This window comes from Lottia gigantea (genome assembly GCF_000327385.1).
Source record: "Lottia gigantea unplaced genomic scaffold LOTGIsca_80, whole genome shotgun sequence".
Lineage (NCBI taxonomy): Eukaryota > Metazoa > Mollusca > Gastropoda > Lottiidae > Lottia > Lottia gigantea.
Genome location: NW_008710663.1, coordinates 47,999 through 65,707, shown reverse-complemented (window position 1 = coordinate 65,707; position 17,709 = coordinate 47,999). Strand labels below are relative to the sequence as shown.

General features: G+C 33.0%; 3 protein-coding genes across 3 annotated transcripts; 2 read left to right on the top strand and 1 right to left on the bottom strand.

Annotated features, from left to right (window-relative positions):
- Positions 1-816: 816 nt before the first annotated feature.
- On the top strand, positions 817-2,473 carry LOTGIDRAFT_196845 (hypothetical protein). The gene is made up of 5 exons (XM_009067168.1): positions 817-922; positions 1,314-1,480; positions 1,804-2,104; positions 2,143-2,391; positions 2,432-2,473. Exons 1-3 carry the CDS (start codon positions 826-828, stop codon positions 2,065-2,067), a joined length of 528 nt encoding a protein of 175 aa, XP_009065416.1. The 5' UTR covers positions 817-825; the 3' UTR covers positions 2,068-2,104; positions 2,143-2,391; positions 2,432-2,473.
- Positions 2,474-4,002: 1,529 nt separating this feature from the next.
- Positions 4,003-6,509, bottom strand: LOTGIDRAFT_132539 (hypothetical protein; the record flags this gene model as incomplete). Its single annotated transcript, XM_009067167.1, has 6 exons — positions 4,003-4,169; positions 4,494-4,662; positions 5,018-5,239; positions 5,646-5,794; positions 6,035-6,148; positions 6,404-6,509. 6 exons carry the CDS (start codon positions 6,507-6,509, stop codon positions 4,003-4,005), a joined length of 927 nt encoding a protein of 308 aa, XP_009065415.1.
- A 1,005-nt stretch (positions 6,510-7,514) lies between these two features.
- LOTGIDRAFT_132681 (hypothetical protein) lies at positions 7,515-17,413 on the top strand (the record flags this gene model as incomplete). Its single annotated transcript, XM_009067166.1, has 23 exons — positions 7,515-7,707; positions 8,087-8,159; positions 8,376-8,490; positions 8,700-8,773; positions 8,923-9,075; positions 9,826-9,934; positions 10,094-10,213; positions 10,574-10,664; positions 11,123-11,255; positions 11,444-11,543; positions 11,784-11,833; positions 12,107-12,200; positions 12,607-12,741; positions 13,140-13,202; positions 13,808-13,985; positions 14,251-14,334; positions 14,651-14,736; positions 14,988-15,024; positions 15,250-15,411; positions 15,891-16,057; positions 16,233-16,408; positions 16,731-16,890; positions 17,303-17,413. 23 exons carry the CDS (start codon positions 7,515-7,517, stop codon positions 17,411-17,413), a joined length of 2,664 nt encoding a protein of 887 aa, XP_009065414.1.
- Positions 17,414-17,709: the final 296 nt, after the last annotated feature.

Genomic DNA, 17,709 nt, shown 5'->3' with positions numbered 1-17,709 from the left:
ATCTATTTGTAGGCGTACAATGCCTGCACTTAATATGCATTAAGAGAGCAAAAATATATATTTGACTATTGCTCATCTCAAGTTGCCAACCCATGTTTCAGATATAAAATCCTCATCAGGATAGTTTTGGAAATGAAAGTTATATATAAGAATTTTGGTGTATAAGCAAAACAAGAGAAATCACTGAATTGATAAGGGATATTGACTGGACTGTAGTGGCCAGTCATGTCTGACCGAAGCTCCCAAATTCTGTTTGGATGTTGCTTTTAGTATGTTTGTTTGAATAGAAGTTATTTTATGCAGACTTCCAAATTACCAGTAACTATACAATTCCTCAAATGTTATATTGTTGTATATTTTCAGTAATAACCTACCAGCCTCTTACTATACATCCCCACCGAAAGCTCTGATAGAAATACAGCTACGGAATAATAATGATATTAGTAAGGATCTAGAGAAAGAGATCGTTAATGATAATTCTGGTTTGATCAAACAAAAGGTTTGTATTTGTATAACTTAACTATCGTTTTTTCTCGTTTTACAAGTTGCGTCCAACATTAATTGTTGGTAAACAGAGAAAGACTCAAATTGAATATTGGTTTACTCGCCCAATTTTTCGCTTTTTTATCCATTTGATTTGTCAATATCAAGAGTGAAAAGGTTAATTTAATTTCCTGTAAAGCACTGGCCATGTACAAAAAAAATATAAAGATCTGATAAATTGAGAATGCATCTCCAAAAATCAAGATGAAATCTTTAGGATATATTACAGAGATTCGTGTCTAAAAATTTTAAAGATTTTTTTTGTAATTATAGGAAGAGTTGATGGAGAAGTTACATACAAAATTGGATATTCTGCGGAAAGAAAAATCGGCTTTGGAACAGGAAATCGGCGAGAATGATCAACTTGGAGAAAAGGTAGGTTGACTACTAATGAAGTAGACATTAAATAAGTCACCCTGGCTGGATCATATAGGATGGAAGACACAACCCATGGACACACATTGACTTAAAGACTCACATTTCAATAGTTAGTTGTGAACACCATTACTGATTATCTTAAGGTGCCAGCACACAAGCAGTCGTGGTCGGAGACTTTTGTCGCCAATTAGAGTCTTGTCTTGAGTTTCTACCACTGGCACAAGCACACGAGGAGACAAAAATCTCCAGTTGGTCGGTTTCCATCTGGTCAATAATCACGAGCAGAACATGCAATTGAAAAGAAAAGGAATCTGATTGGATGATGATGGTTTGTCTTGAAGGCAATAAAACTTTTGTGTAATTTTTGAGTCTTTTCATCTTTCAGATGACAGAGATTGTGGAGTCACAATGTGAACAGAAGTCCGAACAAGATAAATATAAACATTTCATCCAGGATCAGGAGAAGATTGTCCGTCTGCTACTCAATCTGGCTGGTCAGTTAGCTCGAGCTGAAAACGCTGTTCAAAGTCTCAATAATTCTACTAGTCCAAATATTAAGGTGAGTCTCCTTGCTTTTCTTTGAGGAAACCTGACTTCAGAATAAGGCCCAAAATACGTTATTTTTATCATCATTTGGTGGATTTTTTGCAACAGTTTAAATGTTCTCACTTCAAAACAGAATTATGAATATGTTGTTGCATTACAAATAAATATTTCAGTTATTTTGTCTTTGCTGGTGACATTTTACTTACAGTTGTCTAAATATTTTCTTTACCTGCTGATAGAGATCAAATACGTCCAGCTGTGTCACTTTTCACAATTAAAATTCAATCGAAGGCTCTTAACAGAATTGTAAACTATTAAAATCTACTTTTATTTTAGAAACTGACGCTGGAGAAGCGAGAAAGATTACAAGAGAAGCATGAAGACGCCAAAGTTTTGAAAGAAAATATCGATAAGCGAAGCCAACAAGTTTTATCAATGTTGGAATCACGTCTGACGGAAGCGGAGCTAGAGGACTATAATTATTATATTAAAATGAAATCCAAATTAACCATAGACTATCAGGAATTAGAGGATAGAATTAAACTGGGCGAGGAACAAATTCTAGAATTAAAGAAAAGTATACCAGACTCCAAATGTTAAAGGAAATATTGTCTGATTTATTCAATGGTATTTTCATGAAACCGTTTGATTATTCTGTTTCCCAGCTGAAATCATCACGGAAATATTGTGAATTAATACAGCCAATCGGAATGATTCAATTTGTTGTCCTTTAAAACTGTTCAAGTAGATTGTTTTCATGTAAAAACTAACAGAATAATGTCAAGAGAGGCAATAATGTTATGACATTTTAGAAATATATTAAAATTCACTCTCTACCCAATCCAAGGCTGAGTTCTATGTGGACAAAATGTGAGATTGTGATGCAGGTGGCATTAAAATACATGAAAATACTTTAAAATACATGAAAATACTTTAAAATACATGAAAATACTTTAAAATACATGTAAACAAACTGAACAATGTTCATCAAGACAAAATTCATCTCATGTCAGTTCAATATTTTGTATAAACAAATTTTGTTTACAAATTGTAGATGTTGTATATTTTTGCTATAAGTCAATATATTTATAAGATAATTGTAAATAAATTTGAGAAAAATGGATTTAAAACCATCAAATGATCATTTTCAGAACCATTTTATTTTATTTATTTATGTATAGATATTTTGTAATATTTCAATGCTTGGATTCAAGAAATATCGTGCCTTTTGCAAGATTTTGAATTTTCGTGCAATTTGCAATATTACCCTTATTTGCAATTAAACTGAAGCATTTGCTAAAACTAAAAAGATATTTCATCAATATATTTATATAAGTCATCTTAATATGTAGTAAGTACTTCATAAATTCGGACTGTCTTCATTAAGTGCAGAAGATTAGGATGTAAAACTATCTCTGTTGTGTTAAGAAAAGAATTTGACTTCAATTAACAATGAATGATAAAGCTACTTTATTTTGATTGGGCAAAGGGGTATGGTTGTCTCATTTTAAGCTTTATCAGACTAATAACTAGATTCAAGCTAAATGCACTGCTGTTTGAATCCCTGTAAGAAAAGTTGGATAAAACAAAATGCTGTTTCAGTTTGTATGAATTATGTTTTGTTTTTGTGAAGTATTGTTTAAGAGTGCTGAATGTTCAATATTTTATCTGTTTGTGTTCATTACGATCCATTTTCTCTGAATTTAACTAGCAGGATGTAAAACTCCATCTGAATTGAGATTAAAAATTGAGGGCAAACTTACGAAACATGAAGTAAGGAATTGATTTTTCTAAACTCAGTAAATCATTTCAATTTTCAACATTTTTGTTGTATTGATGGCGCCTTTTTTGTTCAAATGACGACTTTCAGAAGAGAAACGAAGAGAATTGTGAAAGAATTGTAAATAATTTCATTTCATTCATTCTGATTGCTATGTTCATCTTTCTGTCTATCTTGTTATTCCATCCAAAATTACATCCATCAATAAACTTGTATTTGAAAAAAAACAGTCTTATATCTTCATGGAGTATTCTACCATACATATTTTGAGTGTTAAAAAGCTTGCCTCATTCTGTTGATGTGTTCAAGATATTAGATAATCGTCAGTTCATCTGGATTATTAATGCAAGCTTACACATGAATAAATTGATATCCAGGACCCAGCACTGAATATTTAAGCTTTATAGTCCCACTGAATTACAGATTGAATATTTAAGCTCTTACTAAACCCACTGTTATAGACTGAATTTTTAAGCTCTTGAGACCCACCTCGCTCCAGTCTGAATATTTGAGATCCAAAAACCTACTGTACTACAGACTGTAAAGCTCTAAGCTTAGACTTAAGCTCAGACTGAACATTTCAGCTCCATTGACCCAATGAACTATAAACTGAATTTTTAAGCTCTACAGACCAACTATGCTACAAACTGAATATTTAAGCTCAGAGAAAAAAATGAATCGTTTAAAAACTTTCAAAAAAGAAGAAAATTGTTTTATTCACAAGCACAAAATGATGACAAATATTCCACACCTTTTCAAGAAATCTGAGTATCTGCTAAAGTTGGTGCAGTTACTTCCCCTTTCCCCTCGATAGTAAATGGAGAACCTTTATACGTTGCCACTCGTTGTTGGTTGGTTCGTACATCTGGTTTTAAAGTTTCCCAGATTTTCTTCTTGGGATTTAACTGAATATCAGGCTGCCCTAAAATATAATAAAACAATAACATTAGACATGGAATCCTGTCTACCAGCCATTTCTTGACAAAACCTCTTTTGGTGGATCCTTTCTTCCAGGTAGCTCATGGACAAACCCACTTTTACTATGTCAATTGAAACATCCATACAAGGATAACAAATTGTGATCACAAGAATCTTGTCCACCTGCTGTTCTTGACAAAAACCCATGGCAACTATTTTTACAACTTCGGTTCACAAGGATCTTGTCCACCAGCTGATCAAGTTTACAAACCCAATTGTTTAGATACATCAGGTGAGCAGGAGCTTACCATACCAATAAGGAACTTACCAGGGAAGTCTTTAACAGTAACTCTGTCGCCTATTACAACTCCTGGTGGAGGAACTAGGATCTCAACCTTCTCTGGACAGCTTGCACACATTATCATCCCCTCTGATAGAATACCTCGCATCTTAGCTGGCTTCAAATTACACATAAATACAGCCAGTCGATCCTGCATCTGTAAACATACCCAAATAAAAACAAGCTCGAGTTGAAATCCAAAATCATAGAATATCTTACTCAAGACATCGTAAAAAGGTAAACTCATCTCACTGAGTTCACCAATTCTAAATGCAATTCAATATAAAAAATATAACAAATAGATTTGCTAAGGTTTTTTCTTTAATTCCATATGTTAAAATAGAAAAAAAAGAAACAACCATTCATAAACGGACAACACTGAACCAAACAAATGAGGTCATTGAAATATTCCAATGCCTTAACTGACTGTGCTACAGCCTGTTCTGATATGAACTGAGCAGAAAATAAGACCATGCAGTATGCAAAAGCTAAAAATGATTGATAAAACTAACCTGGTCAAGAGGAACATGTTTCACTAATCCTGAAACAATTGTCCGGATTTTTTCTTCTCCGATATCAACATCTTCTACATACAGACTATCAGCATCAGGGTGTTTCTTCACACCGACGATTTTACCAACTCTCATATCTAACCTAGATATATCAATCTTCTCCTCTACTGCCGGTGCTTTCGGTTTATTCTCTTTCTTTGGTTTAGCTTCCTTAGGCTTCTTCTCACCACTGACTGGTCCTGGAATAGATTAAACTTCCAATGAAGTTCAAGAAAAAATGCTAAAAGCACAAGCCTAAGTCTTAAAGCAAGAATTATATTTTGACATGCTGACAGTTAAGTGTGTCACTGTAATTAATCTGGTACCAAAGAATAAATACATAGTACAAGCAAATAAATTCATACAAAAATCACAGGCCTAGATTATGCAGCCAACACTAGAACTATAATCCTGTTAATCTGAAATGATGAACAACCAAGAGTTAAGAATTAACCAAAGCGTGACTCATGCTGTTATCAGGACTGTCTGTTTAGAAATGTGTTAAAATCTTTATATTTGGACTAAAAATCTCTGAAAAACTAATTGTCTGCTACTCAATCTTCAGAAATTATATTTTACAATTCAAAACATTCTTACCATTTTCTGTGGCTGACTTCTTCTCTGCCTGTTTAACAGGTGCTGTCTGACTGTTTGTTATGCTTGGTGTTTCAGGTATTTTGTTGTCAACACAATTCACTGTGGATGCTGGAGTATGTACCGGCATGAACACCTGTTTTACTAAATTGAAAAAATATAAATTTTGATTGGCTTTGAATTTTTGAAGTCCTGGTATAAAATTTGATTGAAAATACAACATTATTGACATTTTTATCAGCGAGTTATTGTAAGATTGTCTTTATTAATCTTGAGTTGATTTTACGAATCACAGAAAATAAATCAATTAAATCAAATTTACCAAGTAAAAAGATAGTAGATTCCACTGGAGTTTTTGACAAGCCAAAAGCATAATATACGCACCTCCATTTTTTATTTCAGCTAAGGTGATCTCTAGTTTAATATTATTGATCTCAGCTTTTAACTTGTCATTTTCTTTTCTCAGTTTCTCTTCTTCTCCACTACTGCCACTTGAAGCTGAAATTCATAGAAAAACTCTAGATTCCTGATAATGCCAGAAACTCTAAATGCAGAGATAAAGTTGATTACGGTATTCACTTTAAGTGGGAGTATGTGTTGATATTCTTGTATAGTGCTAGTGATTTGCTACACTAACAGCTATGGCCGCGGGATTTAGCAAGATGATGTAGTCTATAACTGCTATGGTTACTATTGTGTATGATGTGAATTTCATCCATGAAGATGGAATGGCTGGCCAATATAGTCTATTACCTGCAGCTGATTTCAGAACGTCAATTCTAGATCGTAGTTCTAGCGCAATTCTATCTGCTAGGTCAGCTCTCTGTTTCAATTTCTGTAACACTCCCTCAGATGCCATCCTGCAAAACATTCAAAAGTTTAAAATAGCTACCATACAAAGATAAGTATAGCAGCTTATTGTTAAAAACGTGGACAAATTGAAAGAAAACCTTTTGAAGCCACAGCCTGTTTCATATTTTCAAAAAATAAACCATTTTAGAGAATAATCTTCGGCTGTTCTCACATCAGTGACTACCTTTTAAGTTGTTCTTGAAAATTTTACCTCAAAACTTGAAATATCATGAGTTAGAAACTCTTTTTTTTGATGATGAAAGTTTAGAGAAACTTTTCTTATTTACTTTCCAGCATGAACGGAAGTAACACCTTTTCTGATCTTTCCACATTAAAGAGTTATAAAGGGGAGTAATTCAGGAAGTACGGTGAGTGGGTGGAAATCGATATCTCAAATATTTCAAATTTTATGTCAATTCTCTTAATTAAGGAATATAATCTTATTGAATTGTGTGCATAATATTACCGTCCACTGATCAGAGTTAAAGGAATAGTCTCGAAATTCTTAGATCGTTGTCTCAGTCAATCATTTCAAGATGACATTTTGTTATCTCTACTTTCGATTTGCTTGTTCTGTCAAGAATGAAGTTGAAATGAAGCCAGTTTGACAACACTAAGAAATGTTCTAAGAAGTCCAATTTTGAGGAGATGAATTATTTATTGAAGGTTAATTTTAAAAATAACAGTATCACAGTAGGTGGCCCTTGTAGTGTAGGTTATTTAAACTGGAGACAGACTCAAAAGATTTTTCAAAAAACACTAATGCTGTCCCTTTAACCGTTCCTACCCTACAGTGGTTACAGTCTATTTTCCCCAATAGGGGTGTTGGTCACATGATTGCCAAGATGCCTATTGTATGAAGGTGTATTGAGACTTATATCAATAAAAGCACTGGCCTATGTCTCAAAGCAATTTATTTGATGGAATTAGAACTGATCATGAAAATATTATTTTTTTTTCAGATGTCAAAAAGGTACCAGTGTAGCCTATTATCTGATAACCAAGACTAAAAATGACAGCTTTAGGAAAGGCTGAATTTGGTGTTCAGACATTTTTCGCAGCCAGTTATCCTAATGATAAATGTGGAGCTAATGGCCTGCCACTAACACCCAACTCTATTAAAATATTGGGACGATTTCAAGTTTTAAAAACATATGAACATCCCAATATCTGTAAATATTTAGACATCGTCAGAACAAAACATGGTGAGTTTTATTTGATTTGAAGACAAAACATAAAACATTAAAAGTTCACAAGCATACAATTTGAAGGATCCAGTCTATCAGCTGATCCTTGACCTTAACCACTTATGATGATAACATATAGGTTCTCTAGAATCCTGTCTCCCAGCTAGTTCTTAAACAAACACTTGACAATGATTTTACAAGGGTAACTCCCTAAGTTGTATCTGATCCTTTCTACCAACTGGTCCTTTGTAAAATTTTTGGAAATGATTCGACAAGAATAACAAACTAGTTGTTGACCTGACCCTTTGGTAATGATTTTATAAGGTTTACCTTAGGTTTTCAAACCAGCTTGTCTTTGTACTCAGTTCACTAAGCTATCTGTTGTTTTATATTACAGAAAGGTTAATAGTAGTATCAGAGTATTATAAAGATAACCTCCAGAATAAAGTCAAAACTGATCATTTTCACAGGTAGGTTAAATAATGTCAATTGGTTGTCTTATTTTGTTTTAAAATGTCTGAAATATATGCTACAGATGGCTGGTTGTACTTTAAAGATCCCTCGACAGTTGGAAATCAAAAATGTCCCGGCAAAATTTCCCTCATTGTACACTGCATGGTATTGCCCGTTTTCATTATCCCAGAACAGTAGGAAGTAAAACTCCATTCATGTTCATTTTGTTTCAGTGAGAAGAAGGTGATAGAGCTGGCTTTTGAAATATTAAAAGGATTAACTTACGTCCAATCTAAAAACCTGACACATAGAAATATTTCACTGGATAATATTCTACTTACTCAAAAAGTATGTTCTCAGACTTTTTCTTAATTTAGTTCAGATATACAGAAAAATGTCTGTTCTTTCAGAGAGTCCACATCACTTATGATATTTTGAGCTGAGAGTCTACGTAGCTAATAGTTTCTATTTAGTATTTTGGTTTGTCAAGTCCACATCCAAGTTCACATAGTAAATGTTTATTTTATTTTATCTTTTTTGATTTACCTATTTTGTAGAATGAAGTAAAGCTGTCAGAATACGGGCTGTATCACATGACAGATGAGGGAGCAGACGTCTCTTTTCCCATTGGGTAATTTTTTCCATTAATTTCCCTGCCCCCTGTACTGCAAACATAGATATATGATATTTAGTATTAAGTATGCTAATTATGGAAACTGATATTGATGTTTGGTTTTTGATGATTTATTCTGCTTAACCATAAGACTTGAATTATTCCAGGAAAGCGAAGTATATGGCGCCAGAAGTGTTTTGTTGTGGACCAGTGGTGGTGGATGAAAATTGTGAGAAGGGGATTTCCCCACCGTCTGGTCCCAAAGCTGACTGCTGGTCTCTGGGTATTGTGTTGTTAGAAGTACTTCTGGTAAGCAATATGTTTATCAATATACCAATATTCAAATTATATTAATTATTGATCTATAACTATTGCTTCTAATATACCATTAAACTATTATAATTAAAATGCTTTAAAGATGGGTTCCCTTATTATTATTTATAAAAGTGAAAATGTTAATACTTATATGAATAGAAAGTAAAGGTTTTCTAATGACTTGGAAAAACACCCGTTTGTCTCACATGTCCATAATTAATTCATAGCTAAATTGGAAGTAGAATTCCAATGAGTGACGGAGAAAAGTCAAAAAGTCAAAAAGTATTTTTTCGTTTATCCAGACTGTACATACATTGACATATTTGATTGGTTAAAACTCTTAATTATATGCAATAAGAACATAATAATATGATTAAGATTACATGATAATTCATTAGAAACACCAATTAATCAAATAGTTTGCTTAATTTGACACTAAAAAATAAGGAAACCCATCTTTAAACTTCATATTGTATGTTCTACTGACACCAGACTGTGTCCCTACCGAAGTTTTACAAGTGATTCTGGTTCTCAATTCTATTTTTATTCCAGAAAGAAGAATTATGGTCAGATTGTTCTATAGAAGAAATTTTAAATAAATGTGCTAGACTGATAAAATCAGGTACAGTACAAATTTATATTTGAGATTATCAAGTTGACAACCCTTTCAGAGAATCCATATAGCTGGTAATGTTTATTTGAAGTTTATCAACTCAGCATCACTTTCAGAGAGTCCACATGGTATTTGTACCAAGGTTTGTCAAAAAACCAGATTCGATGATATCAAAGGTGTTAATTTTTTTTCTAGAAAAAGATCCATTAGAATTTCTTGCTAAGGATTGTGGGTTTGAAGATAAACTTCAGGTAAGACTCGTTAAGAGAGTTATTTTTTTTGTTGTAAACAATCAAAATTTTATACTTTATGTCCTATGGAGGCTATTTTCAACCAGACACTTTAGACAGACAAACATACTTGTCTGGCAAATATTGCCCTGATTGTACTGTATTACATTTTTTTTTCAGAATATATCTGTTGAGTTATTATCTTTTATAAAATGGTGTTTAACGAAATCACCCAGTAAACGTCCGAGTTGTCAACAGTTAAAACATCATTCTATATTTACTGTGTTAAACTCTCAGGAGGTGAGGAGATTTCGTTTCTTCTTCCTTTTTAATTTTTTGTATTTTTGTTTTAATTCAATTTAATTTCTTGGACTTTTAAAATTTCCCCTGTAAAATAAAACTAAGTGGTAACCATTAAAAACTCAATGCAAAATCCAAAAACAACATCATGGCAAAACATTGTTACCAGCTAATGAATTTTTCATAATGAAAAGTGGTACGAGAGTTCCCATAGCTAATATAATTTAGGTTTATCAACTCAGCATACCTTTCAGAGAGTCCACATAGCTAATATAATTTAGGTTTACCAACTCGGCATACGTTTCAGAGAGTCCACATAGCTAATAATATTTATAGGTATATCTATTTTTATTATTTTAGGTACCATATAAGAATGGTTATAAGATATTGTCAGTAAAACCTAGATCATTAGATTTAGAATTACCTGTACTTGATCAACTCTCGGTGTTAGGTAAACTTCATTATTTTATTATGTAAAAGTTGTACATTAGGTATAGGGGTAGGGACTAAACATAATCTGATAAAATGACATGTACTGTATAATTGTGAATATAATGCGCACCCCTTCATGCTGTCAAGTATATTTAGAAAAATCTGTGTCACCATAAATAGAACGCTCCCTGTGCTGACATAAAATCAATAAGTTGGCATAAAACAGACACCATAATATTGAGTGGAAATATTGCTTCAACTTATTAACTTAGTTACTGTATACAATTAAAAAACTGCAAATATATGGTGCTAGCCCAGGGTCTTAGTGGGGGTCAACAAGTCATTCAAGTTTTCTAAATTTTTCAGTTATGGGCCTGGTATCTGTCTAAACTGCAAGTCAAACTCAACAACATACATGATCCAAAAGTCAAATCCACACTCTGTTTGAAAATTGAATAACTGTTTTGTTTATTTTAGACCCAGATCATCTGTCTCAACGTTCAATGGAAGAAGTTTATTATTTATGGCGTCTAGCTGGAGGTGAATTAGAGTCCATTTTAAAAAAGGCTGGATTGATCAAGTCACATCCACCCATCACACTTCTACCATTGTAAGTTATCTGCCTTTTTTGTTTTTAAAACATAAATATGGGGCGGCTAAATTGGTTCATGGACTGGACGTTCAATAAAGTTGAAATAGCAGGTGTAGACAGAATTCAAAATGGCGGAAAAAAAGATAGGGAAAATATTGGAATTTTTATGTGACCTATATTTATTTTTTGGGACGTGTTATTTTTAGACTATGTGGATGTGAGGGTGAAGTGTCTGGTCATATCAGAGATCAAGGGGAATTACTGGATCAAACTAAAGTCGTCCTGTCACAAGATCAATTGAGAAATGTAAGTTATTATTTTGTTTAAAATTGAACTTTGATGTGGTCAGTTTTTATTTGATTTGCCAGTTAAGTCTACTTCCAATATTGAGTAACAGTTAGGAATAACTTGGTATTGGGATTTTTTTTTTACTGTTAAGTTTAAATGGATATACACTATCAATATTGATTTGATAACACTATACAGACAGTATTATATAGAGAAATAAGTAAATTTATGATAAAATGATTGTGCTATTGTTTACAGAGGCTACAAGATATAGAAGAGAAGGCATATTACCCTCTTTTAGAAGATGAGTGAGTATTTGTTAAGTATCAATTTAAGTCATTTAGGTTTGATACACACTAAACATTGGTCCAAAGTAATTTTAACGAATATTTCTTAATTAAAGAATTTCTGAAGAATTTCTATGTTGATAATTCTGATTTCTTGAGGATACTGTAACATTGAAGATAAAAAGTAAAACAAGCTAAATAGATTTCGCTACTTGCTATAGTGTGTGTATATCTCCCTGGTATATATTATATATAAGAGCATGACAGTTTGTCTTAATGTTTCAGAGCTAACAGTAATCTAGGATTACCCACGTCGCCTAGTTCTGGTGATTTATCTGATACAGCCAGTTTACCGCTGGTTATTAAAGAACGAGATATAGAATATCAGGTAGGCTGGGTTTTTATGTTGTGAGACGCAAAAAAATATTAGAGTTTTCCTGAGAATTTGTCTGGACAATGGTCTGTTATATTTGATGCAAGAATTTTTCTAGCAAATGGTGGTTATTGCCTCACTTTGAAACATCGACCAAACTTTAACAGTGTCGTTTCTTTTTTCAGTTATGTTTTTATTAATCCTGAGGCTATCTATCCTTTGCCTAAATTTAATAAGATTGCTAAGGCCTTTCCTGGATTTAGAAATTATCTGTGGTTTTCCCCATTCCTCGGTTCCGATGAGGATTTTTGTATCATGTAGCTTTCATCTTAATGTGTAGATTAAAATGTTTGAAGGTGAAAAAGTTTTCCAAGTTCCATCCCTTGACCCCACCCTTCTAAAATAAATTTGCTGTTTTCAGTTTCACCGTATAATTCTGTATGAGAGGTTATTAAAGGCCTACCCGTACAAACGTCCATATATCTGGAAAGAAGCCAGGCTAGATATTCCTCCGTTGGTCAGAGCTCATGTTTGGGCTGCTCTCTTAGAGGTTGAGGTAAGTAATGATTCCCTTTTTTCTTCTGGTCAGACTTTCTATTGAGGATCATTGACAAGAACTCTGGAAGCCTTTCAGAGCGTTCACAAAAAATTATATATTTAATTTATGTCGACTCATAGATCTCTTTAAGGGAAGTGATATTATTAAAATAGTTATTTAGGTTTGTCAACTTTCAGAGAGTCTACATTGCTAATAATGTTTACTGAGTATTCGAGAGTTTGTCAACTAGGCATCCCTTTGCAGGGAAATGCATATAATAAATAAATAAATATTATGTATTTTTGTTTTGAGCAGCCTTCTTTAGAGAATCTACATAGCTAATAATATTTATTTGAGATATTTTTACGTAAAATAAGAAAAGTTTGAGAGAAGATGATGAATTTCTGTGTTTTCAGGGTGATATAGATGGTGAATATGATAATATAGATAAAGAAACACCTACCACCACTGACAGACAGGTAGCTCTACTGTTCTATACTTACAATCCTGTAAACCGGTGGATTGAGGGACTGGAGGAAACCCATTTGTCCAAGGGCCCAGGACTGATCTGTCCACCTCTGATTACAATACCAGCCAGTCTTCATCATGTTTAAAGTATACACATGTATTAACAATATTTCAATATACAATATGTTCCAATAAACATTGATAAAGATCATGGGTTGCTTCCAGTCCTGTTAAAGTGATACGTCTTGGAATGAACATTAGATTTAATTCTCAAGAATGGTCAATATGAGTATATATTCATCAGTGAATTTACCTGGTGTCATAAAGTTACAACAGAATCCCTGTAAAATCTAGAAAATTCATAATACTAAGTAATTATTGAAAAATACTTAATCTTAATATTAAGCGTTTTCAATAGTTAATTGCATATTTATTAAGTTTTTTGGATTTATCAGATTATATAAGGATCCTGTTATGTTATTTATGACATCAGGTATATCTACTGATGAATATATTGGCCAAGTTTTAAATTCATAAGTTTTATGTTCATTCTAAGACGTAATATCACTTTAATATTATAATAATACAATAAATTTTTATATTATCATCTTTTCAGATTGAAGTAGATATACCACGATGTCATCAATATCATCAACTACTCTCCTCCCCGACAGCTCATTATAAATTTAAACGTGTATTAAAAGCCTGGGTAGTTAGTCATTCTCACTATGTATATTGGCAAGGCTTAGATTCATTGTGTGCTCCGTTTCTAGCCTTAAACTTCAACCATGAAGGTATCAAATTTATTTTCTTCTCTCTGGTTGCTTTAGACTGGCTTCTTTTCTAAATTTTAAATATTCTATTGTTCTAACGACTGGAAATCAAATATGACTGGGTAATAGTGTCTTAATAAAGTAAACTCATTGTACAAGTCTCAATTATTGTTTCCAGCGCCATTCTCACTTGCTACGACCCAAGTTCTCAATTTATACTGACCTTTGTTTCAATTAGCGACATTACCTGATGAAGGTATATTTAAATGATTTGTCTCAATTTCAGCGTTGGCGTATGCTTGCTTAAAGGCCTTCATTCCTAAATATCTTCATAATTTTTTCTTAAAAGACAACTCAGCTGTGATACAAGGTAGGACAGTCTATCAGAGATTATCTCAAAATATTAAAAAATAAATAATACCGAAAAATCTGAAATCTGAAGAAACATTTGTTCTGTCGCTATGACAAGCTGTGTTGTCACAACAACAGGCCATGTTTTTTGCCCTGGGATATTTGAAGAAGTGGTGCTTAGAACCCTGAAAACAGTGTCTGTTTTATGGTTTGAAATAACTGGAACAGGTCTGGTTCTCTTTGTGGCTGTTTGACACTAAATCAGAAGTAACCAAACCTTTATCAGGAATAGCTTATTTAACATCAAATTTTACTGCTTTTGTATTTTTTTTCAGAATACTTGGCTGTATTTTCTCATCTGATTACATTCCATGATGCTGAGTTAGGAAATCATTTAGATGGTATAGGATTTATTCCTGATGTAAGTTTAGACCCTGGTTTCAATTATGTTAAATGAAGAGTGGAAGATGACGCTTATTGCTTTGTTTCTTGAAAGAATTATACAGAAGTTTTGGTCTCTGAATGTGATGCAGGTCCTAGGGGCTGACATAGAAAGATCGCCTAGTCGTTCGGATGGAACAATAAACTGAGCCCACGTGTGCTGCAGGAAGTCCTATTTGTACCATTTCATTCAGATTTCAATAATAATATATAAAACTGTCTATATTTCAGTTATATGCTATTCCTTGGTTCCTAACTATGTATGCTCGTAAGTAAAATTGTTACTTTAAAATTCCTATTATGATAAGAAGCTATCTTGGAATGATCAGCAATCTTTTTGTTTATAAATCTTGTCTTATAAAGTCTGAGGGAGCCCCGGTGGCTCAGTGAGTAAGACGGTTGCTCGCTAACCTGAAGGTCCAGGTTTCGATTCCAGGATAGGTCGAGATAATACGTTCCTAATTATGTATTTGATTTGTTCTACTAATTTCAGATGTTTTTCCACTGCACAAAGTCTTACATCTGTGGGATACACTGTTGCTAGGCAACTCATCCTTCCCACTATGTATTGGAGTGGCTATATTACAACAGCTGAGAGCGAGGCTATTATCGTATGGTTTTAATGAATGTATTCTACTATTCTCTGACATGCCAGGTAGACATTTTAAGTTTTCAATCCTTGATCTATTGCATTACACTCCCCCATAAATCCTTACTATTTCGTGATGCTCTCTAAGGTTTTCCCTGCAATCTTTTTCATTGAATTAGAATGTAGCCTGACTGAATAGAATGACTTTTATTATAATATTCCACACATTTTATGCTACTCTACTGTGTGGCTCATTACCCCAAAAAAGTTCAAAACTACTCCTAGGGTTAAAACCTCTGCTCTAGGCTGTCAATTGAACTCTAGGTATTATTTCTAATAATTGTAAGATCCTCTATTGTATTACTTACATCAATATTAAATGTTGCGAATTGCCTAATATATCAAATATGAGGTATCGAAAAACTTTGAAAAAAATTGTGATTATATAAAATGTTTGAATAACCAGCCTTTCATCAAAGGTTTTTTGGCTGAAAATTATGAAAATTGCTATCCTGCTGATAAAATTTTTTCTTGCCTCGTTTCAGAGATTAGTATAGAACAGTGTGTTCAAGATTCAATTCGTATTTTCTGCAGTACACCTAAAAGCGCCACCTATCGTCAACATGCTCGTCCAATGAAAAAGGTTAATGATATGCGACCTAATTTATCGTATTACAGTCGTGATTACAATGAACAGCCTCAAACAGAACTGGTGAGAAAATTTAAATAAAAGATAATCATCTAAATTTTTCATGGTCACAGCTGTTAGTTGTCGAAACAAAACGAAAAAAGAGGCTGTACCTTAAAGTGGTCGCTTTATAAAGTTTCTACTGTATATCAACATAAATAAGAAAGAATTTCATTATGAAAAGATGTATCTATTTCAGTCTATGGAAGCCATAAGTATAGAAGATTTAAAATCAGAGAAATGTCCGAGGATATCAGCTGAAGATTTGATAGAACTGGGAGAGCTAGCTGGACCACGTCATACTAAAAGTCCAACCAAGAAAAAGCAATCGGGAAAACCAATGATATTAGTTATTGATGTCAGATCAATAGAAGAGTATCCTTTTTCGTTTTCAGGATTTGCGATTTTTAGGAGTTGATTAGGGTCTTGAATATATGTAAATAGTCATCAGAAGTACTAGAAATGTATGAAAATCACACAATTTCTTCAAAAATACCTCAAACTAGAAATGTATTGGGGACACTGATAGCATCCATTTGCACCATTCTAATCTCAGTCAGATGTCTGAAGGTCTTGCAATGCCACTAAATAAAACAATATTATTGAAAACATCAGAATCTGATAGTGATGTATGTAGTAAATCTTTTACCCTTGGTTTAATTAATCCTAGCTTATAAATAACTTAACTCTGGAATAGATTTAAACGTGGTAATGTACCAGGCAGTATCAATATACCGTTCCAAACAGCTTTCTCTCCTGAAGGTGACCTTTCACCTTGTCAATCAGTAACGACCTTGAACTCTTGTAAGAGTCTGGTCAAGGTCATTGTTGGTAATCGAGGACGAAATGCCAGTAATGTGAGTATGGATCTATTCCTCTATAAAATGTAGGACTAGAGAAGAGAACCTTTTCCTGTGGACTTAATTTAAAGGGATTGTAAAGATGGCTTAGAAAACCCCTCTACAATCCCTTATAAAACATTAGAGGCATTCTGATCATCTTATTGGTCAATAACTAAAATCAAATTCATTTATTCATTAAATTTGAATAAAGTCTCCTTATGTTATAAACTTATAGCATTAAAGGGCCATTCCGATTTTTTTGTAAGTCAACAAAATTTTTGGCTCAAATTTGTGAAATCTATACACCAAAATCTAGAGAAACTTTTCTCTTAATATATCTGGAAGTTATATCGGTCGTTTAAGGTAATTAAGATTACTGTATTTTCTGATATTTAATTTGCTTATAATTTATTATTTGTTATTTCAGTTTGCTAATGAGTTGGTAAGATTAGGTTACTCGCGAGTCTGTGTTCTACATAAAGGAATTGATATTTTACGTTCAACTGGATTAATCATAGTGCCGCCTGCTGATTTTTAAACTTTCATCAAAATCAAAATAATGTCATGGTTCAACCTAAAAAATAGTGATATAAAAAATCCAAGGTCAAATAAACGTTACAAATTAAAAAAATTGTGTTTTATGTCCTACTTTTCTACTCCTGTAAGAGCTAGTTAAGTCGACAACAGTCATTGCAGTGTGCAATGAGGGACATTTTGTCAGGACAGTAGTACTAGCGTGCTCTTTTTATCTTTTTATCATGTACAGCCGGTAGGCTTCAGTTTATCTCATGAAAGAATGACATGGCACTGTTACCTCTGGCCTGCAATCACTTA

Excerpts from the sequence above, each read along its gene's own strand:
- LOTGIDRAFT_196845 (XM_009067168.1), top strand. The coding sequence starts at position 826 with ATGGAGAAGTTACATACAAAATTGGATATTCTGCGGAAAGAAAAATCG. Across the intron at positions 923-1,313 it reads TCAACTTGGAGAAAAGGTAG|AGATTGTGGAGTCACAATGT; the intron begins GTTGACTACTAA and ends TTCAGATGACAG. Across the intron at positions 1,481-1,803 it reads CTACTAGTCCAAATATTAAG|AAACTGACGCTGGAGAAGCG; the intron begins GTGAGTCTCCTT and ends CTTTTATTTTAG.